General features: G+C 35.9%; 1 protein-coding gene and 2 long non-coding RNA genes across 5 annotated transcripts; 1 reads left to right on the top strand and 2 right to left on the bottom strand.

Moving 5' to 3' along the window:
* Positions 1–5145: 5145 nt before the first annotated feature.
* Positions 5146–7380, bottom strand: LOC145598629 (uncharacterized). Of its 2 annotated transcripts, none has more exons than XR_014103590.1 (2): positions 6877–7380; positions 5146–5968 (listed from the first exon to the last, which is right to left on the bottom strand). It is a non-coding gene; the product is annotated as an uncharacterized LOC145598629 (long non-coding RNA). The 2 variants fall into 2 exon arrangements; XR_014103591.1 differs by lacking the exon at positions 6877–7380 and adding an exon at positions 6115–6813.
* A 6571-nt stretch (positions 7381–13951) lies between these two features.
* On the bottom strand, positions 13952–18122 carry LOC145599142 (uncharacterized). 2 transcript variants are annotated; one of them, XR_014103701.1, is made up of 3 exons: positions 17724–18107; positions 17088–17268; positions 13952–14820 (listed from the first exon to the last, which is right to left on the bottom strand). It is a non-coding gene; the product is annotated as an uncharacterized LOC145599142 (long non-coding RNA). The 2 variants fall into 2 exon arrangements; XR_014103700.1 differs by lacking the exon at positions 13952–14820 and having other exon boundaries at positions 16986–17268; positions 17724–18122.
* Positions 18123–20043: 1921 nt separating this feature from the next.
* On the top strand, positions 20044–21292 carry LOC145598786 (inorganic pyrophosphatase 2-like). Its single transcript, XM_081655176.1, has 3 exons — positions 20044–20252; positions 20361–20482; positions 20630–21292. The coding sequence occupies exons 1-3, from the start codon at positions 20115–20117 to the stop codon at positions 21195–21197; spliced, it is 828 nt and encodes a 275-aa protein (XP_081511302.1). The 5' UTR covers positions 20044–20114; the 3' UTR covers positions 21198–21292.
* The last annotated feature ends 1823 nt before the right edge of the window (positions 21293–23115 follow it).

Raw genomic sequence — 23115 nt, 5'->3', positions numbered from 1 at the left:
TGGACAGCCAGAGCAGCAGGAGGCTACGTAGAGCTGTCAAAAACTGACCCGACCCGAGAACTCGACCTGAACCAGTAATGATATGAATCCAATCTGTACCCGGACAATGGGGTGAAACTAGTGACCTGTAACCTAACCTGAACCTGACCATATGTTAACCGACAACTGATTTGATCCAATATTTTTTGACCTGAACCCAAACCTACTCCCGACCTGAGAGTAACCGTCAACCGATTTAATCTAACCTAACAATCTGAACCCGAAATAGTACCCGACCCAATTGGAACCTGTACCCGAGGCATGAAAGGTTTAATTAAATTTATATGCCTTTTGTTCAACTTATATACTGGTACAAATCTGTAGACCCACAATCCGATCCAGCTTGTATACCTTTTGTTCTCTATTACTCATATATAGGTTTAATAAAATCTTGATAAAGCTGTTCAAATTGTGGAAGGCGTAATTATATAGGTTTAACTTGAGCACATCGATATTTATTGAAATTGAACTTGAACCAAAACCCAACTAAACACTAACTTGAACCAAAACTGAAATTGATCCGACCTCAGCTCGAACTTGAACCTGATATGAGGCTATATTGACCCGACATATAACCAGATCCTAATTTAACCCGAGACATGATTTGACCCAACCCAAATCCGACTTGAATACCTGAATCAACAGCTCTACTATAATACACGAAATCGGAGCGATTGAGGAGGTGTCGGGAGCTGGTGTTGGAATTTCACGGAACACTACGGGATGAATCTAGGAATCATATAAAATTGTGTGGACCCATATATGACCATTATCCGGTGACGTAAAAGCCCCGAGCCCCAAAACCTATAAATTTCCCTAAGAAACGTGGATTATAGCCTTCAATTTTGTAATTTTTTGACCTTTTTTCGCCCAGAAATAAAAGTTTCCTAGATTTTACCCATGGTCCCTAATACCCTCCAAGAGTTCAATTGGGTCAGTGGAACCATCCAATATGCCCTTAAACGGTCATTTTACTCGTTCACAACTTGAAGTGATTTCGTAAATTTAAGCCTATCACGGACGTTTATGATAACATATGATGATCATATATGGTTTAAACAGAATTAAATGACCCCGAGATGTATCCCTTAGGGTCTCAAAGCTTTTCGCCACCAGGCCCCGAAACCTCAAAATTTACTCAAAAAGCGTGGATTTTAGCCTTCAATTTTGTAGTTTTTTTACCTTTTTTTGACCAGAACTAAAAATTGCCAAGATGTTTACCATTGTCCCTAATACCCTCCGGAAGTACAATTGGGTCGGTAGAACCATCCAATATGCCCTTAAACAGTCATTTTACCCGTTCACAACTTGCATTGATTTTGTAAACTCAAGCCTCCCACGGACGTTTATGACAACATATAATGATCATATATGGTTTCAAACGGCATTATATTACCTCGAGATGTATCTCTTAGGATTTCAAGACTTTTCGCCACCATGTCGCGAAACCTCAAAATTTACTCAAAAAACGTGGATTATAGCTTTCAATTTTGTATTTTTTTACCTTTTTCGCCAAGAAAAAAAAATTGTCGAGATGTTTACCATAGTCCCTAATACCCTCCAAGAGTTAAATTGGGTCAGTGGAACCATCCAATATGCCCTTAAACGGTCATTTTACCCGTTCACAACTTGAAGGGATTTCGTAAACTTAAGCCTACCACGGACGTTTATGACAACATACAATGATCATATGTGGTTTCAAATGGATTATATGGCCCCGACATGTTTCCCTTAACGTCTCAAGGCTTTTTCGCCACCGGGCCCCGAAACCTCAAAGTTCCTCAAAAAGCGTGGATTTAAACCTTTAATTTTGTAATTTTTTGACCTTTTTTTGCCTGAAAATAAAAATTGCCGAGATGTTTACCATGGTCCCTAATATCCTCCTGAAGTCAAATTGGCTCGGTGGAACCATCCAGTAAGGCCTTAAATGACCATTTTACCCGTTCAGAACTTGCAGTGATTTCGTAAACTCAAGCCTACCACAGAAGTTTATCACAACATATTATGATCATATGTGGTTTCGAAACGACATTATATGACACCGAGATGTATCCCTTAGGGTCTCAACATTTTTCGCCACAGAGCCCCGAGACCTCAAAAAGTGTGGATTATAGCCTTTGATTTTGTAATTTTTTGACCTTTTTTCGCTCCAAAATAAAAATTGCCGAGATATTCACCATGGTCCCTAATACCCTCCGGGAGTCCATTTGGATCGGTGGAACCATCTAATATGTCCTAAACGGTCATTTTACCTGTTCGCAACTTGCACCGATTTCGTAAACTCAAGTCTGCCACGGAGGTTTATGATAACATATAATGATGATATGTGGTTTCAAACGGCATTATATGACCCCGAGATGTATCCCTTAGGGTTTCAAAGATTTTCACAATTGGACCCCAAAACCTCAAATTCCTCAAAAAGCGTGGATTATAGCCTTCAATTTTGTAATTTTTAAAAAAAGTTTCGCCCAAAAATAAAAATTGGCGAGATGTTTACTATAGTTTCTAATACCCTCCGTCCGGGAGTCAAATTGGGTCCGTGAAATCATCCAATATGCCCTTAAATGGTCATTTAAAACCGTTCACAACTTGCACGGCTTCGTAAACTCAAGCCTACCATGGACGTTTATGACTACACATAATGATCATATATGGTTTCACACGGCATTATATGACCCCAAAAATGTATCCCTTTGGGTTTCAAGGCTTTTCGTCACCGGGCCCTAAAACCTCAAATTTTCCTAAAAAAAGGTGAATATTGTAATTTTTTGACCTTTTTTCGCCAGGAAATGAAAATTGTTGAGATGTTTACCAATGGTCCCTAATACCCTCCAAGATTCCAATTGGGTCGGTGGAACTGTCCAATATGCCCTTAAACGGTCATTTTACCCGTTCACAACTTGTAGATTCGTAAACTCAAGCCTACCACGGACGTTTATGACAACATATAATGAACATATATGGTTTCAAATGGCATTATATGACACCAAGATATATCTCTTAGGGTCTCAACACTTTACGCCACCGGGCCCCGAAACCTCAAAATTTCCTCAAAAAGCGTGGATAATATTATTCGATTTTGTAATTTTTTAACCTTTTTTGCTCGGAAATAAAAATTGTTGAGATGTTTACCATGGTCCCTAATACCCTCCGGGAGTCCAATTGGGTAGCTGGAACCATCCAATATGCCCTTAAACGGTCATTTTACCCGTTCACAACTTAAAGTGATTTCGTATATTCAAGCCTACCACGGACATTTACGACAACATTTAATGATCATATGTGGTTTCAAATAGAATTAAATGACCCCGAGATGTATCCCTTAGGGTCTCAACGCTTTTCGCCACCAGGCCCAAAAACCTCAAAATTTCCTTAAAAAACGTGGATTATAGCCTTAAATTTTGTAATTTTTTAAACTTATTTTCGCCTGAAAATAAAAATTGCCGAGATGTTTACCATGGTCCCTAATACCATCCGAGAGTCTAATTGGGTCGGTGGAATCATCCAATATGCCCTTAAACGGTCATTTTACCCGTTCACAACTTGCATTGATTTCGTGAACTCAAGCCTACCACAGACGTTTATACAACATATAATGATCATATATGGTTTCAAACGGCATTATATGATCCTGAGATGTATCCCTTAGGATCTCAAGACCTTTTGCCACAGGCTCCAAAACCTCAAATTTTCCTAAAAAAGCGTGGATTATAGCCTTCAATTTTGTAATTTTTTGACCGTTTTTTGCCCGGAAATAAAAATTACCAAGATGTTTACCATTGTCCTTAATATCTTTCGGGACTCCAATTGGGCTGGTGGAACCATCTAATATGCCCTTAAATGGTCATTTTAATCGTTCACAACATGAAGTGATTTCGTAAACTCAAGATTAACACAGACGTTTTTGACAACATATAATGATCATATGTGGTTTCAAACGGCATTATATGACCCCGAGATGTATCCCTTAGGGTTTCAAGGGTTTTTGCCACCGGTCCCTGAAACCTAAAATTTTCTCAAAAAGCGTGGATTATATAACCTTCAATTTTGTATTTTTTTTTTTTTTTTTTACCTTTTTCCGCCCGAAAATTAAAATTGCTGAGATGTTTATCATGGTTCCCAATATCGTCCGGGAGTCAAATTGGGTCCTTGAACCGTCCAATATGCCCTTAAACGGTTATTTTACCCGTTTACAACTTGTAGTGATTTTGCCAGTAGGAATCTCATACCAAAGGGTTTTAATTCCATCCTATTTAGACCATCTCCAATGGTGAGACTCAAGTTTGAGAATTGAAATACGAAATGAGTTGTTTTTTACCTCTAATGGTGATACCATACTCACTTCTCAATTTAGCAAATCATGTAAAGTCTAATTTCCCAATGGTGAGACTCTCTAAAATATACAAATGTCATTTTCAATTTATGGCCCACCAAATCCATTTCTTTTTTAATGTCAAATATTGTAAGATTAAAAAATAAAAAAGGTAAAACTTAAATAAATTACAAAATATATTTGAATATTGACAAGGACCCACAATTTTTGTCAAATGAGACTCAAAGTTGAGTATCTAAACTTAGCAAGTTTTTTTTGGAGTTGCAAAGTTTAGATACCAACTTATTGGCATACATTGCAAAAAATACTCTCTCTCCAAAAAATACTCACTTGATTCTCACTATTGGAAAGGGTCTATAATTCATTCCTTTAATGAATCGTAAAAACCATTCTAAAGAATAAACCAAACAAGTTTAAACATGGATGGAGTTTACAATTCATACCTCCCTAGTATGAGATTTCATACCAATCCATTCCAAGTTAGCGAACCAAACGACCCCTAAATAGATAAAATATTTTTTTTCAAGCGAAAAATAAAATATTAATTGTATACATAATCTATAAACAAACACGAAATTATAGTAATATATAAATATTTTTTTTTTTTGTATGAATATTTGAGCGTTACTCGGGTAAAGAAGTACATTAAGGTTAAAAGAACAAGGCTTAACTATATTGATTATTCTTGTTGCTTGGTTAAGATATAAGTACGAGGAATCATCCAATGGATCGCTCTTGTTTCCTGTAACGGCTGTTTCTTAGAAAGCTTCATAAGTTCGCAAACGCTGTCTTTTACTTGCAATCGCTTTCAAAAAATATAAATAAATTTGCAATAACTTTCAAACACAAATGGATGCTCACAAGAGTCACAACCTATAAAAAACATAAAACCCACATCAACAATCTCCCACTTGTTTTCCTTTAGCAAGTTTAGCAACCCTTTCAGTCTTCAGATGGAGCAAACAACTGCTCAAGACCGACCAAATTTCCAGCAGATAGTAATTTGCAACTTCCACATGACTCCCAACAACGTCCATCAAGGGCATCAACAAACACCAATTATTGAGCCAAAATTGTTCAATCCAAAGGCCTTAAACACCATCTTTATCTTCATAGCCACATTCTTTCTTAGCTTGCTTCAGTTGAAAAGTCAAGGAGATGATGCAATTTCCCCCTTTTCCACCAATCCTTACACCATTCTACTCTCTACTGTTTGGCTTTTGCTATATTCTTGGGCTTATGCTGCTTGCTTAAAACCATCGCCACCATTGTCATCCTCACCCCCACCACCATCATCTTCATCATTGCAGCCATCACCATCATTGATGTCTACGTCATCACCACCTCTACTACCCTTACCGTCATCACCAACAACCACTAAGCCCTATCAAGAAATGTTGTTTATATTTGGGGCACTGACATTGACATCTCTAGGGTCCCTCCTCTTCCCCAGCTCAGCCCAACACTACACTCTCTATACCATGTATGCTATAATCGGACTAGGACTGGTTTTTCATTGGGCAAGGTTACGCCAGCAAACTTCTCAAGCACCTACGGGAAACCTCCTTCCTTTGCATACTGCAGAGACAACCCAACCTTAAACAACAATAGCAGTGAATATTAGGAAAAGTCATAACACAGTCTGTAGTTAGTGTAGCATATGTATGTGTACCTGTTATTTAATTTCAATTTTCATGGATAATCGAAACCAAATTAACTAAGAGGATATGCATAAGCCTCACCTGTCCTAAAGCGCTCTATGGCTAGTTAGGTTTTCGAGCAAAGAATTTCTTTGTGAATCCTATATTCTCCAATCAGACAAAAATGGTGGATTAAGATCTGATGTAATTTACATCTTTCCATTATGTGTATTCATTATTTGTATTGGACAAAACAAATATTTGCAGGGTCAAGGAGCTATGCCTGTCCTAAATCCTAGTGTAATCATGAAATGTAAATTGCTCTTTGTCCTATCACAGTGCTTCTGCATCAAATTTGTCTTCAGATGCAACTATAAATCTCTGTCTTCGTCTGATCAACACAATATAATTAGTTTGTTCTCCAATATAAATGTATAAGGAGTAAATATATCCAAGGTTTGATTTAGAGAACTAAATCACGTCATGAAAAAAGAATTATGCACAAAAGTACAAACTCATACAGCCCTGCTATTCGATCAATTCTGTATCATACATGATCCTACTGTAAAGATGTGAGTATTATCAGTCTAACAGGATAGACAAAGGAATATCATGCTTTGTAAAACAAGGAGAGATCAACCTATTATATGAACAAACAATTGCAACAAATTATTGACATTATAACGTTACCCATATGATATAAACATCTTCCATACGCAAATGATGAGGCTGCTTTCTAGTTCAATGTTTTATGAACAGAATAGTAGAGAGGATATATATATTCATCTGTAATTATCTATTTAATTGAACACATATACTTATAAAACTGAATTTGGAGTAATACTGAATCAAATCCAGACTTACATTGTCGTCGTCCCCACTCCCCAGGAAGTTGCTCATCTCCTGCTTCCATGGAGAGCCTCCTCTTACCCACAGCGATGAGTGACATTGTGTTTAACAATTAAAAGTCCGTAATCAAAATAACCAAGGGATTTACTTGAAATTCTACTGTGAAAATAATTTTAAATTGTACTGGAAGACGTACCCAGAAATTAAAAACTGAAACTCAAATGATTGTTGAGAAGAAATCAATATATGGGAATTTGTATTCAACCTAATACCCAGAATACCTTGATGTCTGATTCGAGTATAAGATAATCTGACATCAAATTGGGGAAAATAATGAAGAACCCTAAAAAGTCGTAAAATTAAAAATTGGGCACAAACAAATAAGAAAAACTCACACAGGTCGAAAATGGAAGAGGTCTCACAGTAGAAATGAGTGACTTGGAAATGATACCCAGAATTCAATCAAATTGTGAGAGGAATTTGAGGATTGCTCTTTTTAATTTGACGGAGAACAATGAAGAACCTAAAATAAAAAGTCAATATAAACATAACGAGAAAACAAAATTCATTACTACTGAGTACTGTACTACATTTGCCTGCGTGGCTACCCAACCTTGTCATGACGCTAAAAGTACAGAAATACCCCCAACCAATGCATGTGAATTTACCAATAATTAATTGGCAAATCATAATAAGAAACAATATCCATCACAGATTCACAGCATGATCATCACTTGCTTTGATTCTAGGGTTTAACATATCCATCAAGAATAAAATAGGAGTCTTTTATTTAGCTTGTGTCTTCCTCATTCGTTCCACAAATGCATCAAAGGTAGAATTTGTTATATATACCCGGGTGCACCGTACATCCTATTAACCAAAGGTTATATACGGTACACCCGGGTGTATATAACAACTTCTCCATCAATGGAACTCCGTTTATAAGACAGCTCACCAACGCTTGTTTTGGAGTTGAATAATAAATTTCTTCCATATTTGTCCTTCCTCTCAATAGTCAATACATCTCTCCTTCGCTCCTCCATCAACAATCTCGTACTTTTTCTTGTCCAAGTTTCTTCCATTCATGATCACCTGTTCAAAAGTTTGGTTCAACGCCCCTCACTCCCTGAGCCCAACTTCATAGTTCATACCCTCTACTCTTGCACTTAACTCACTGCTACAGTAGTGCTACCTCAATATCCTCCTGAGCTCCACATACACTATCTTCCATACATCTCATTTAATTTAGGCAATTGCAGTATGTTGCATCACTTGAATCGATGAATATACCTTTTTTAGGTGTAGTATTCAAAGCTGGTCAAAAAAAGGAAAATCATGCTATGTAAAACAAAGTGATCTGGCAATTATATGAACAAACAATTGCAACAAATTATTGACATAAGTACATTACCTATATGATATAAACATCTTCCATACGCAAATGATGAACACATACATACAAGATCGGTAATGCTCGTTGAGCTCCGTCCTATATGGTTCAAATTGGTGCCCCGTGCCCGTAGCATACATTATCCACTAATGCAGTACACATAATTGCACTGTATTTCTTATAGATTGTTGTGTTATAGTACCATAAACATACTATATGGTTCTCCTGTGTATCAAGTAACAACCATTATATATATTTCTATTCAAGAATAAACTCATGAAAATACCATAAAAGTTGTTCAAACAGGAAGATAAATTCCTTTTATTATCACATAATAATCGTCCAAATCTCAAAATACTGTCAAACATTATGCATATAACAACCTTCTCCAAATATGATAAACCAAATAACAACGAACGCAAATAAAGAAAACAACTGAAAACCCAACCATAAAGCATAACTAGGTCATAATTAATTAATCATAAACAAAAAATTAAACAATATCCATGATCATCACTTACATTGATTCTAGGGTTTAACATATCCATCAAGAACAACATAGGGTGTCTTTAATTCAGCTTGTGCCTTCCTCATTCGTTCCACGGACGCATCGAAAGAACTCCCTTGCTTAACCCTCAATTCATCTTGATACAACTTCATCATCTTTTCCTGTTTTTTCCTACCAGGCTCTTTTCCATGGAATTTATAACACAGCTCACGAAAGGCTTGTTTTGGGGTTAAATCTCTTCCGTATTTGTCCTTCCTCTCAATACATATCTCCTTTGCTCTTCCTCCATCAGCAATTTTCTTGTCCATGTTTCGTCCACTCATGATCATCGGTTCAACAGTCTGGCTCAGCGCGCCTCGCTCCCTGAGCCAGTTCAGCGCACCGGAAGATCCTTTCCCAACAGAAGGTTCACGAAGTACCGTTTCCTTCGTAACGTCTTGTTCGGGAAAAGCAGCAGCTTTTTCCATGCGAATTTTTTTAGTAGCCTTATCTAATTTATCAAAGGCAATCTGGTTGTCTATCTTTCGCTTCATAAACATATCAGAAAATTCTGCTACCTTTTTCGCTTTCGGTCCTTTGCCATTGCAGCGCGAAACAAGATCCGAACCACCCACATCAGCGGACAAGAGATTACCCTCGACGTCTCTGTCTAACAGTTTAATAGTAAAAGACCTGTTTTTTTTTCTGCATTATATTGTGATCGATATATCAATTTGAGAGAAGGAAATACAGATTGTGGCAAAATAAATTGAAGAAGAATTACAAGTAGATTTTTTAGGAAACTGATTACCGATATTTGTTATTTATAGGCGGTGGTTTTCTAAAACGGATAGCGGCGTGGAAAGAGGAAACCTAAAAAGATGGGATGGAAATAAAATACTTGATGCACAAGTAACCTTGGGAAACCTTGATCCGCACGTTGAGGACTAACAAATAATAGACCGACAATTGAATATACTACAGAATACTCGTATGTATTAATTTTTGTACAAACATACAAGCTAAGCGACATTTTTTTTTTTTTTTTTTTTTTTTAAAGACAGTTGAAAGGGGTATTTTGGGAAAGTGAATTTATCACTCAAAAACCCCTTTCACTTTATATAGAGGATGATCATTGTAAATGCAACATCGGATCTCTGATTGGAAGAAACTGGCGACAAAATCAAAAGTTTGAATTCGGGGATTATTTATTGCTAAGGTTTATGGGGAAATTTTCTGATGAATTGAAGGAGGAGATAGATAGAGTGTGGTCAGTGGATCTGTGGATGAATACCAGTGTAGAGGTTGGAAGCAATAGGAGCCACTGCACTTCACTTTTGGGTTCTTGATGAGTTCTTAAAATGACTGTGATAGGTGTTCGGTGAAGTAGTATTTGCAAAATTTGTGATTGGAATCATCAGATGGTTGTTTATTTATTTATAATGAAGAAGTAAAGGTATAATTCGATTTTTAACATCAATTTATCCAAATTTATGCTTTGATTGTTCACCGGAAGAATTGTGTTTCATGGTTGTTGAGCATGCAACCTCGACAATGGAAGAAAGGCAGTGAACAAGGGAGGAGAAAGTGCAAGTATAGGCTGTTATTAATTATTGATGATTTAGGACCCACGTGTAGTGTAAACTAAACTTGGGTTAACCTTGGTTAAATTTGGGCAGAAAAGTAAAGTGAGGTCCTTAAAGGTGAAAAACAAATAATAGATCCTTAAAGGTGACAAATATAAAATGTTAGGTCCTTGTCCTATCCTTAACTTTGCATTTGAAGAAATCAACTTTTACTTTTTCATAGGTAATTTACAAAGAGAGAACAGAGATAAAAGTAACCCCATCTCACATATCTTAAGTTTCAAAGATGTGTTTGATGATGTTAAGATTTTGGAGAAGCCAATATGAGGCATTGGTGTATTCAAACAGTTGCAAACCTAACAATGGAGGAGAAAGAAGAATCCGATATATTTGTACATAGATCGCTACCAGGTGGCATGGGCGGTGCTTCGACGACAACAATTTATAGTAGGTAGTGTGAAGGGGAGGCCAACATTGGGTCCTAATGAGGAGGGGACAAAATAGAGCAAAGGGAAAGGGAGTAAAAGGCAAGGGCAGGGGAAGAGATGGGGGATATTGTTATTTGTGACTCCAAATCCAGTGAAATGATGAAGGATTGACTTTAAACGCACATATCTCTCAATCCAAAAGTTATGTTGAGGAAATTCAAGTTGGAGGTGATAGGTTGTTTCAAGAGATGTCCAACAAAATGTCATATGCCCAATTTCGATAAAAAATGACAAAGTTATGTTAGTTATATGAAGAATTGTCGAAGCTGGGGGAAGAAGCACGGACATGCCTTGCATAGCACATTAGCACGGGTCGAGTGAAGGCATTTTGCTTAGGGAATAACTTAGGTCTTAGGGTTTCTATATATAGGGATTCTTTATTGTATAAGGAGCTGTTTGATGGACAATTATTATTGCTCATATTGAATAGCCTAGCCATTTCAAGTCAATATGTATCTCTACTTAGAGATATCTTGTGAGATGGAGAGTGTTGTTTCTCCTTTGTTATACCTCTTGTTTATCCTCCATGAAAGCTAGTAAGAAAACATTATCCCTTACTCTGTGGACGTAGGTCATGTTGACCGAACCGCATATATCTTTCTGTTCATCTCATCTATATTCTACTTTATTTATCAAATTTGCATTTTATATATTATTTTTTTTATGTTCCACGCTTATCAAATACATTACCTGACCTAAATCAATCAATCCTTGTTAATTTCCTAACAAATACGATGGAGTTTGGTATAGTGGTGAAGGGCGAATGGTGGTGGGATGATAGTTGACATTATAGTTGGGGAGGTGAGAGATAAAAACGAGGCAACATGCTCTGCATACGAGGGTCAATGCCAAATAAATCAAGTCAAAGCTTAAAATTAAGATTTCAATTTGTCAACTTCTTTTTAAAAAAGAACCCTTCCTACTTCGTATTTATCTTTGCCCAAACTCTGAAACTTTTTTTTTTCTTTTGAGTAGTGCCCAAACTCTGAAACTGTTAGAGTTAAAGTTAGTTTAAAAAAAAAAAAAAAGAAAGAAAGAACAAGTTCATAAATCTTGTTTCTTGGTTAAGATTTAAGTACATAAAATCATCAAATAGATAGCACTTTTTCTATAATGGGCCAAGGCAATAAACCAAAGTCTATATTTATTAGCCAATGAATTTAGATTTTCAATGAAAAAGGCTCTCTCTAAACGAAGGCCCAAGTCGGCATTTTATGGTAACAAAGTCTCCCCGTTTATAAAAACTAGAGTGGACCCATGCAAAATGCGCGGGATATATAAGAAAAAGTATAATTAAAAATATGAAAAGTTGATTTTGATGTTGTAATTTAGACTTGAGCTATAATGGTTGGTTTTAGACTGGCCAGTTTTGTTGAACCCTAATTAGCTCTGTTGTATTGAGTATTAATAATCATATTAATAATGTGGTGACAACTGTTGTGCTATGCTGAAATATGATATTCAATGCTTTGCTTTTTGATGATTAAAGAAGTGGAAAATGTTTGGAGACTAGTCCCTACAAAAATGCATATAATTGAAGGGTTGAGAATTTAAAGTTTTATAGTGAATTGTTGATAAATGAATTGTATACTCGTGCTAATGCATGACATGTATTAAACTATTGTACCAAAGTGAAATGCTAGTAGTAGTCCCTGGAAAAAAAAAACAAAAACAAAAAGAAAAACCAAAAGGAAATAGTGAATGGGTAGTTATTGTTATTTTTTTTCAAAAAAAAAAATGATTGAAAAAAAATAAAAATAAAGTAATGGAATGGAATGGGATGGGTAAATATTTTTTTTCAAAAAAAAAAAAAAAAAAAACCTTAATGAATGAGAGTTTAGCATTTGGGTTTTGGAGCACTCTCATCAAAACACTCTGTAATTATAATATATAAATGTATAGGCCCTAGGCAAAATGTAAGAAAAGGGCCCCTTACATAAACAAATATTTTTATACGAAATAAATTTAAATATAAGACAAAATAACTTATATTATTTGAATAGTAAGTCTCCATACACAATTATGTAAACAAATTTTTTTTATACGCAATAGATTTATATATAAGACAATGAAAATAACTTATATTATAGTAAGTCTTCATACACAATACCGAAAAGATTAATACAATACGGTGTAATTGGAAAGATTAATACAGTATATTGGAACAGATACTCAGAGCAACTCCAATGATAAGCTAATTAGCAAATTCGCTTGTTATGCCATACAAGAATTTTAGCTACTCCGTAATTTCTTTTGTAGCTACTTTGTACTCCAGTGGTTAGCTAGTAGCTTGTGATTTGATTGAGCCTTAATTTGTCAATTACGGAGTAGCTTTGTACAATAAAAACTGGAAGATTAGAAGAAGTGATGAGGATATATTGTATTGTGATCTCCACCTAATTGACAGCTAAGGAATTTAATGTTTATTGCTAACTAAGTGCAGTAATTATCTTTTTAAAAAGTATTTCCTCCATTTTAAATACTTGCTCCATTTCTTCATACGCGGAGTTTTAAAAGAAATTGTAAAAAGTAATAAAATACGGAGGTAATGGGGTAGGTGCAAGAATAAAAAATTGTAGAAGCAAAAGTAGTGGAGAGAATTCGAGAAGAGAGAATATATGTTGGGTGGTTCCTCTAGATGAGATAAATGAATTAATATTATAAAAGCTTTCCAAATAAAGAAGGAACACTTTTGTATACACCCGGTTTTCAGTAATTTACTGTACATCGGGTACACTTTTGTCAGATTTAGTGTCACTTTTGTCAAATTTAGGGTCACTTTTGTCAAATTTATCAATGAAGCATAAATAACTCTTATATATGTCAGGGTAACTTTTGTGCGTTTTAGTGTAACTTTTGCACATTTGATTGTCACTTTATAAGGGATGTTCAGTAATTTACTTAACATCCGTTTTATTTAAAAGTTTGTGAATAAAGAAATGGAACAAGTATTTAAAAACGACCGCAAATCAAAAGTAGAGGAAGTATTTGAAAACAGAGGGAGTAGCTTTTTTAAACGAGTAAAAACTATAGAGTAAAATTCTACAACATTGGAAACTGAATTTTTTTAATTAGTCCAAAGCAAGAGAGCTCCGCCCGTTTGATTTTTGGGTCCTTTCTGACGTTGGCCCTAGATTGTCGGTCTTGTTGATGGAAGCTTTCAAACTTGGACTTTCTCGAATTAAAGTACCCCACATTGGCACATTGACGCCGATTTTAACAAGTCACATAACCTATAAATCTATCTACCCAAAAAAAAGCGTCATAAAACCATCAACAATCTCCCACTCTTTTCCTACAGCAACCCTTTCAGTCTTCAGATGGAGCAAACAAGTGCTCAAGACCGGCCAAATTTCCAGCAGGTGGTAATTTGCAACTTCCACATGACTCCCAACAACACCCATCAAGGGCATCAACAAACACCAATTATTGAGCCAAAATCGTTCAATCCAAAGGCCTTAAACACCATCTTCATCTTCATAGTAACATTCATTCTTAACTTGCTTCAGTTGAAAAGTCAAGGAGATCATACAATTTCCCCCTTTTCCACCAATCCTTACACCATTCTACTCACTACTGTTTGGCTTTTGCTATATTGTTGGGCTTATGCTGCTTGCTTAAAACCATCACCACCATTGACAACCTCTTTCTCATCGTGTCCCTCACCAACACCATCTTCATCATCGCAACCACCGCTATCATTAACGTCCGTGCCATCACCATCTTTACCCCCAACAATACCCTTACCATCATCACCACCAATTACTAAGCCTTATCAAGAGATTTGTCAAGAAATGATGATTATATTTGGGGCACTGACATTGACATCTCTAGGGTCCCTCCTCTTCACTACCTCAGCCCAACACTACACTCTCTATACCCTGTATGCCATAATAGGACTAGGACTGGTTTATCATTGGGCAAGGTTATGGCAGAAATTTTCTCAAGCACCTAGGGGTAACCTCCTTCCTTTGCATACCAGGGAGACAGCCCAATCTTAAACAAAAACTGCAGCAAATATTAGAAAAGGTCATAACACTGCAGTTAGTGCAGCATATGTATGTTTAGTTGTTATTAGAGCAACGAATTTCTTTGTGAATCCTAAATTCCCCAATCAGAACAAAATGGATCCAAGGCTAAATAATCAGAGGATTAAGATGTGATATAGTATTGTAGTGCACTTATACATCCTTTCATCATGTGTATTAAACAAAACGAATATTTCAAGGGTCAAGGAGCTATGCATATAATAAAACCTAGTGTAAACATGAAATGTAAATAAGTAGTAGAATTTTGCTCTTTGTTCTATCATAGTGCTTCTGCATCAAAATTAATTTTGCACAAAAACACATACAGCCCTGCTATTCTTTTTGTTATTATACATAATACTGTGTTAATCCTGCAAATCAAAAGCATAATATCACGCCAAAACCACATTATCATTCTGACAAACCACAAGGAGCTTTTACAGAAAAATAAACAAAAAAAATATAAGTACTTGTGCATAGATACATATGCGAAGGTAAATGTACACATACACATGAAACAAACCAAAGCCCCCCTTCCCAGTTCCATCATTGCACCAACCATTCTTTTTGTAGCATTTTGGATTTCTAGGTGACTAGTTGATTACAATTTCTGAGTCATTCTATGCTCTCTACGCTGTTTATACAGCAAATGAAGTGAGCTTTGTTCTTCGTTCCCAATGTTTTAACTAGAGTTGGAATCAATGGTGATCCTACTGATCAAACAGGAGTTTGATTCACTGTGCATTACAGGAGAGAGAGAGAGAGAGAGAGAGAGAGAGAGAGCAATCATCTATTCCGGAAATAAAGAAAAATGATTTACCCTAGATCAAGCAGTCCACTGTTAGCCTTCAAACAATCAGATCAAGCAAAGTAAAGATTCAACCCCAAGCCACTCATACAAATCAAATCGGCTTGAGAATATAATAGCCTATCCATTAAATTAACATCTACAGATTTTCATGTAGGTCTTGTTTGGTTTGATGTAAAATATTTTCAATGAAAAATTAAATTCATGGAAAACATATTCTCAAGGAAAACCACTATTGCAATTTTTTTTTTTTTTTTTGAAGACAAGTAAGCATATTATATTAAATCAATCTCTGCCAAAGTAAGTAAACTTTGGGGGAAAGCACTCGTACATAGGAGTTCAGAGTTAGGATCAGTAGCCCAACGTGCAACTAAATGAGCTAATGAATTCCCACTACGCCTAACATGCTTGCATTGAAAAGAAGAAAATAGATTACTAATATGATGGATGTCCTCATAAATGAGAAAAATAGGAGCAGCACCCTTCTGATTTGTATGAATAGATTTTGTAACTTGCAAGGCGTCACACTCCAAAATCACATCAGCATACCCAAGTCTATGGCCTAGCTCCACACCAAATCTTGCAGCTCCTGCCTCAGCCATCACAGGACTCCAGCCAGCTCTACAATTCTTCACAGCAGCTGCCACTAATTCCCCATCTGATCCTCGGATCACAGCCCCAAAATTAACACCACACCCCTGCGAAACATGCGCGTCGACATTAATTTTAACTCTTCCATTAGTTATCCTTTGTTTGGTAACTTAAAAATTTATAGAGAATTAAAAAAATAGCGGCAGAAATGTGAAGATGGAGGAGAGGAAAGTAAAAGGAGGTATGAAAGAGGGGAGGAACCGAGGAACATGTGGCTTCCCTTGTTTTGTAAGGGAAAATATTTTCCACCATTAGAGAAATTATTTTTTACCTAGGAAAATCATTTTCCATGTAACTTTTTTTTATATCAAACCAAATGGGGCCTTATTCTAATACTCCGTATATGCAAATGAGGTTAAGGCTACCGGTGGAAATCCATTGAGGTTGTTTCCCACAAATGATCCAAATCCTTTCATATGTTACCAGTACATGGCTACTATTGATACTTTCCCTATATATCTAAACCAAATGCTTGTTATCATATGGACAGATGGTGACATTAACTAATTTTTCTTACACATAAGGCATATTGAATTTCACAAATGCGTCACAAAATCTCGAAAATGCTATTAAATGATAGAAGGCAAGCATATATAAGATTTAAGCCAATGATTAAGCATAGCTTAGCTTATATTATCAGACAATTAAAAAGAAGAAATTTCTACCCAGAAGACCCAAGAAAACAGTGATCATAATCATTCATTAAAATGCCAGAATATATGTTTGTCTCTGCTAGACTATACAATGATCATTCATTTAAAAAATATTCAAGCTAGTTACCCACTTACCCTTCCACTTCGGACATCAGCAGTTGCAAGTGCTTAATCAAAACATTATCTGAGCCGGTCGGCTGAAGTCTCTCATGAGACTCCCTTCCCACAAAACCACCTCATGTGATAACACAACGGAACGAATAGGCCGGCTCTTCGGAGCAGTTTAACAGTGCGTGCTACATATCCCGCATTCGCCCTAAGTCCACAGAACACTTGAGAAATCAGAAATCATATCCATATCATAGTACATAGCACTTGTAGCAAAATTAGCAATGCAATCCTAAATACAAGATATAATATGGGAAAATGCCTCAAAGATCATACTCTTAATAAATATATAATCAAATAAAAATACCAAAATCAACAAGTGGAATCAAGCATCAAAAAAATACCAACAAAGAGGCACAGTATGCGGTGTCAAATGATTTCAAGCAGCCAAACAGGGCAGTTTTGACAAATGATTTCAATTAAACCTTAATTGATTGATAATTTTTTTAATTAAAAGGGTAATTAATAGAATTCGAGAACCCAGAAAGATGAACATCAAGTCAATTTGAAAAATTAGTAAACAGGATGTGTTGATGCCCAATTACACAAATTCTTAAATAAAAGATGAAAATCAAAAGGATATTACAAAAGACGTCAACTTACAGAGCTTGATTCTCCGAGAAGAATAATTTGGAAATCTCTTTCTTAGGGTTTTGGAGATTGTAATTTTAGCTTTGATGTATGATCGCATCGGACTTACGGAGTAGGGATTACTCGGCTACGGAGTACATTCTAATTAGAATTTTTTTTTTTGGACAGGCAGTCTAATTAGAAATTGGGTTTTTCTCATTTGTACCCTTATGGTTTTACGTTTTCTCACATGTACCCAAGATTTTTGAAATTTCTCATTTGTACCAATGAGGTTACAACAATTTATCACACATAAGTACATAACCAATTTCATTAACTTAAATGATAATCATCTATTAAGTGATCAACTAAAAATAAAATATAACTATTGTTAATTACCATGGTTAATATAATAAAATAATTAATAAAAACACAAAATAAAAATAAAAAAAAAAAGTTGCAACTGCTGCTGCAGGTGGTTAAGGTGGGGGTGGGGATCGGGTTGGGCGGGGAGGGCTGGGGATTGGTCGCCAAGGGACGGGGAGTGGCCGGGAAGGGGCGGGGGTTGTCTTATTTGGGTGGAAGGGGGCTAGTTTGGGTCGGGTTTAGGGTGGGGAGGGTCAGGGGTTGTCCGTTTGTGGGCGGCGGGCGGTGGGGAGATTCGGGGAGGGTCGGGTTGGTTTGGGAGGGTCGAATAGGGTGTTTGGTGTGGTGGTTATATAGGTTAGGGTTTAGATTCATAGGGGGTTTTGGTGGTTGGGGAGGTTGCGGCAAAGGGTGGGGGGAGATCGCCGGAAGCCGACGACCTCAATGGTGGGGTTGGTTGGAGGTGGGGGAAGTTGCCGAGGAGTGGGGGAGGTGGCTGGGGTGGTGCGGGGGCTGGGGGAGGTGGCTGGTGGTGGGTTTTTTTTTCTGTATTATTTTTTATATCCTTTAAAGAAATGGTTTTATTTTTAATTAATCACTTAAAAGAGGATTATCATTTTAGTTAATAAAATTGGTTATGTGTGAATGTGTGATTAATTGTTGTAACCTCATGGGTACAAATGATAAATTTCAAAAAACTTGGGTACAGGTGAGAAAACGTAAAACCACATGGGTACAAATGAGAAAAACCCAAAAAATAAAAAAGAAATTGGATTTTGAAGATTCTTAAGTATTTTTTCATCTGAAAATAACTCGTACCGCAATCGGAATTCAATACCATCCTTAGGTAGGTACGGGGCAAGAAGGAAATGTTTTTTTTTTACCCCAATTGATATTCGTGATAAATAAAAATCTTTTATCCAGTAACATTTTCATAAATAAATTAATAAAATGTTTCGGCTAGCATGACATTTTCGCAAATAGGTTAACAATTTTTATAAAATTGCATATCCCATAAATATTGACTTATTTACGAAAAGTCATGTTGATTGAATCATTGGCTGTATTGCTAATTTATTTACAAGACGAACTTTTAAATAAAACGGATGTTCAGTAAATTATTGACCATCCATTATAAAGTGACAATAAAATGCGCAAAAGTTACACAAAAATGCACAAAAGTTGTTCTGACATACATAAGAGTTTTGTATGCTTAATTGATAAATTTGACAAAAGTGACAATAAATTTAACAAAAGTGACATTAAATTTGACAAAAGTGAACCTGTTGTTCAGTAAATTACTGAAAATCGTGTGTATACAAAACTTTTCGTATTTACAAAAATGTCAAATAAACGATTTTTGTTCATCACGAAGATAAACTTGTATTTTCTCTGATTTTTATGCTTTTATTTTATTTTTTTTATGCTTTTATTATTTTTCATGTTTAATTAGTAGGCAATTTTGTAACCCCTCTAATAGCGAGATGTAATATGTTTGAACTCTATTTACAATAATAAGCCTATTAAAACTCGTTTCTCTTATTAAAAAAAAAAAAAACTTAATTAATGGTAGAGTAAATATCACAAATTCCTTGGTGGTAACGAAAGAACATCGAAATTTAGAAGATAATCCCTTACAAAAAACGCTAAGAAGAATCTCAATATATTCCACAGAACAAAATCAAGAATATTCTATGATCCTCTTTATATCTTGTTATGAAAACGGGTATAGTTCCACTCAAATCAGGATATCTACCTCAAAACAAAAGGCATATTCCCGCGCATTTTACCCTTAACTAATTACCTAATTAATTCCTTTATTCTTTATCAAACCGTCTATTTTTAACCCTTGGATTAGATTGTCACGCCTCATCCAACGATTTAGAATAACCCTTAGTATATCAAAACATTCTACAGTATATTCCTAAGGAAAATTTTCAAAGTATAAATAGTTGGGACCTTTAGATTTACTACCACAAACAAAATTTAGAAGAAACAAAAAACAATCTATCAATTCTTCAAAGTTTCTGAGTTTGTTCTTGGTAATTTTTGTAAGCAATGGAGGGATTAATGGTGGTTTTCGACTTTGATAAAACGATTATCGATTGTGATAGTGATAATTGGGTTGTTGATGAATTGGGTTACAAGCAACTCTTCGATCAACTCGTAAAAATCATGCCTTGGAACACTATGATGGTTAGTATTTTCTCCGATTAATTTAAATTAAATTTATGTTTTTCCTCTGTTTTTATTCTTTTGTTCATGAGATTTGATATATTGTATGTTTTGTTGATCATGTAACAGGATACATTGATGAAAGAAATGCATACACAAGGCGTAACAATCGATGATATTGCACGAGTCTTGAAAAGAGTTCCGATTCATCATCGAGTTGTTCCCGCGATCAAAGCCGCCCATGCTGCAGGGTAATTTTAAATTCTCGCGTTTATGTTTTCTTGGTACGGAATTTATAGTCATGTTGATAATACTTGATAAAAGTTAATTGATACGCTTTTTGAATTATTGATGTTATGAGTCTTATGACTAAATTGTGAATGTTTATTTACGTGTAGGTGTGATTTGAGAATTGTAAGTGACGCAAATATGTTCTTCATCGAGACCATACTAGATCATCTTGGGTTGAAGGATTGTTTCTCGGAAATTAACACGAATCCGGGTTATGTTGATGGAGATGGGAGATTAAGGATATTGCCGATACACGATTTTACCAAATCTCCTCATGGATGCAGTAACCCCTGCCCTCCAAACATGTGCAAGGGTTTGGTGATCAAAAGGCTATTATGTGAACATGGAAACAAGAAAGTCATCTATTTAGGAGATGGAATTGGAGATTATTGTCCTTCCTTAAGGCTAAGAGAAGAAGACCATGTTATGCCAAGGTTGAACTTTCCAGCATATGATATGATCTCAAGTAATCCAATGCTTATCAAAGCCAAGATCCATGGATGGGCCGACGGTGGCGATCTCGAGCGGGTTCTATTGGCTCTCATCCAAGATAACATCACTAATGAAGATGATTTTAATGTTGATCAATTAATCAACCTTGATTGCAAGCTTGAGATTTTGCCTGTTACTTCTGATATAGAGTTGCGGCCTAAGGTTTTATGTGTTCCTTTTTAGAAATTGGCTAAAAGGGTGAAAGAATAGTTCAATGTAATTTTTGTTTGGTTGAATCAAAAGATTCAAAACTATAGAGAATTTGTTTAAGGTTTTGATCTGAGGATTATGTAATTAACCTTTGTTGCTCAATTGAGCAATTTGGTCAATGAATGAAATTGTATTTTTAGTGACACTTAAAACTTATATAATCTATTATTGCCATCTCTCCTTGTAACAAAGAAGTGTTCAAAAACTTGTTTCTCCAGTCATTAAAGGCCTGTTCTCTTACGTTGAAATTCAGTTCAGCTCAGCTCAATTCAGCTCCTAATTTCCTTCTCTTTTAAAATATTCATTTCAGTTCATTTCAGGTCAGTTCAGCTGAGTTCAGTTCAGTTCAGCTGAGTTCAGTTCAGTTCAGTTCAGTTGAGTTCAGTCAATGAGAACATACCCTAAATTAATGACCTTTGGTCAATCAAATCAACATCTAAGTTCTATTTATCAATGGAATTAATTTTTACATCTGAATGTCCAAAAATTTCTAAACTCAAATCAATATCGAATCAGTAGTAATTCCTTAATTGGCAACAGCTTAAGTACCAAGGTTATGCAGCTTTTCCTTTTGAAACTAAACCACTTACAATTGTTGAAGCAAATTAGCCAAGCATCAAAACAATAATTTATGTCTTGTCAAGTAATAAATGGTGTTATTTCTTAAAATTGCCTAATGAATTTTCTAAAATAACCTCCTTCTCACTCTATGATTCACCTCCATAGCACATGCCTATGGTTGAAAGTTCAACCTCATCAATTTAACCAACATTGTACCATGGACATTGGACACCATCCTCTGATCATCCAGTCGTAGCTTGCTAGACACCATAAGCTAGCTGCCATACATCTATCACCATCAACACCACCACCACCCGCCGGGCAGCCTCACACACCCCTGTCTCTAACCTGCAGCCGTCCTCAATGCCAATTCCTTCACTTCCACGTACACCATAATCCGCCACCACTACCGCCAACTACTCATTATCGTTGACAGTGGCCACCACTATACACGAGGTAAGGACCTTAGCCTTATATTTTTAGGTAGACTACGTAACACTACATACGTACATGGTACAATACCAATTATGAGGGTAAAAAAGCTTCTCTCTAGAGTCTAGATCAAGGCGGCTTAATGTCAACAAAGAATCATTTTACGAATAATTGACTTTTCTCCTGACGTAATTCTACTGACGTATATACCGTACCTGATATACATTAATTAGTGGCCCACCGGCGACTACCAAAATAGCTACTACATACTTCCTATAAAGGAGAAAATATAGTTATTATTATGCTAATTAATTATAAATATATAATGTCCCAATTTCATCATCAACCATTAACAATCTCTCATTTTATCCAACATCAACCTCTTCAGTCTCAAATGGAGCATATTAATGCTCAAGACCATCCAAATTTTCAGCCTATGGTAATTTGCAACTTTGCTAACTTCTATATGTGTCCTAACAACGTCCATCATCAACCACCACCTGTTATAGAGCCGAAATCGATCAACCCGAATGCCTTAAACGCCATCTTTACCTTCATAGCCACATTCTTACTTGGCTTGCTTCAGTTAAAGAGTCAAGGAGACCATACAATTTCCCCCTTTTCTACCAATCCTTACACTATACTAGTCTCTATTGTTTGGCTTTTGTTATATTGTTGGGCTTATGCTGCTTGCTTAATATCATCACCACCACTGCCATCCTCTTCGCCGCCACCAGAGTCATTATTGATATCAACATCTCCACCAACATCACTATCATCTTCATCGCCGCCACCACCAACTTCATCCTTGCCATCTCCACCGTCTACAACTTGTGATGAACCTTACAAAGAAACGATGATTAAATTTGGTGCACTAACATTGACATCTCTAGGGTCC

This window comes from Chenopodium album, chromosome 20, assembly GCF_948465745.1.
Source record: "Chenopodium album chromosome 20, dcCheAlbu1.1, whole genome shotgun sequence".
Taxonomy (NCBI): Eukaryota; Viridiplantae; Streptophyta; class Magnoliopsida; order Caryophyllales; family Amaranthaceae; genus Chenopodium; species Chenopodium album.
Note: the sequence above shows the minus strand (reverse complement) of the source record. Positions and strands in the feature narration are given on the sequence as shown.

What these genes read in the sequence shown, in the direction of transcription:
- LOC145598786 (XM_081655176.1), top strand. Translation starts at nt 20,115, where the DNA reads ATGGAGGGATTAATGGTGGTTTTCGACTTTGATAAAACGATTATCGAT. An exon ending in TGCCTTGGAACACTATGATG is followed by an intron (nt 20,253 to 20,360) that starts GTTAGTATTTTC and finishes ATCATGTAACAG; the next exon opens with GATACATTGATGAAAGAAAT. An exon ending in AAAGCCGCCCATGCTGCAGG is followed by an intron (nt 20,483 to 20,629) that starts GTAATTTTAAAT and finishes ATTTACGTGTAG; the next exon opens with GTGTGATTTGAGAATTGTAA.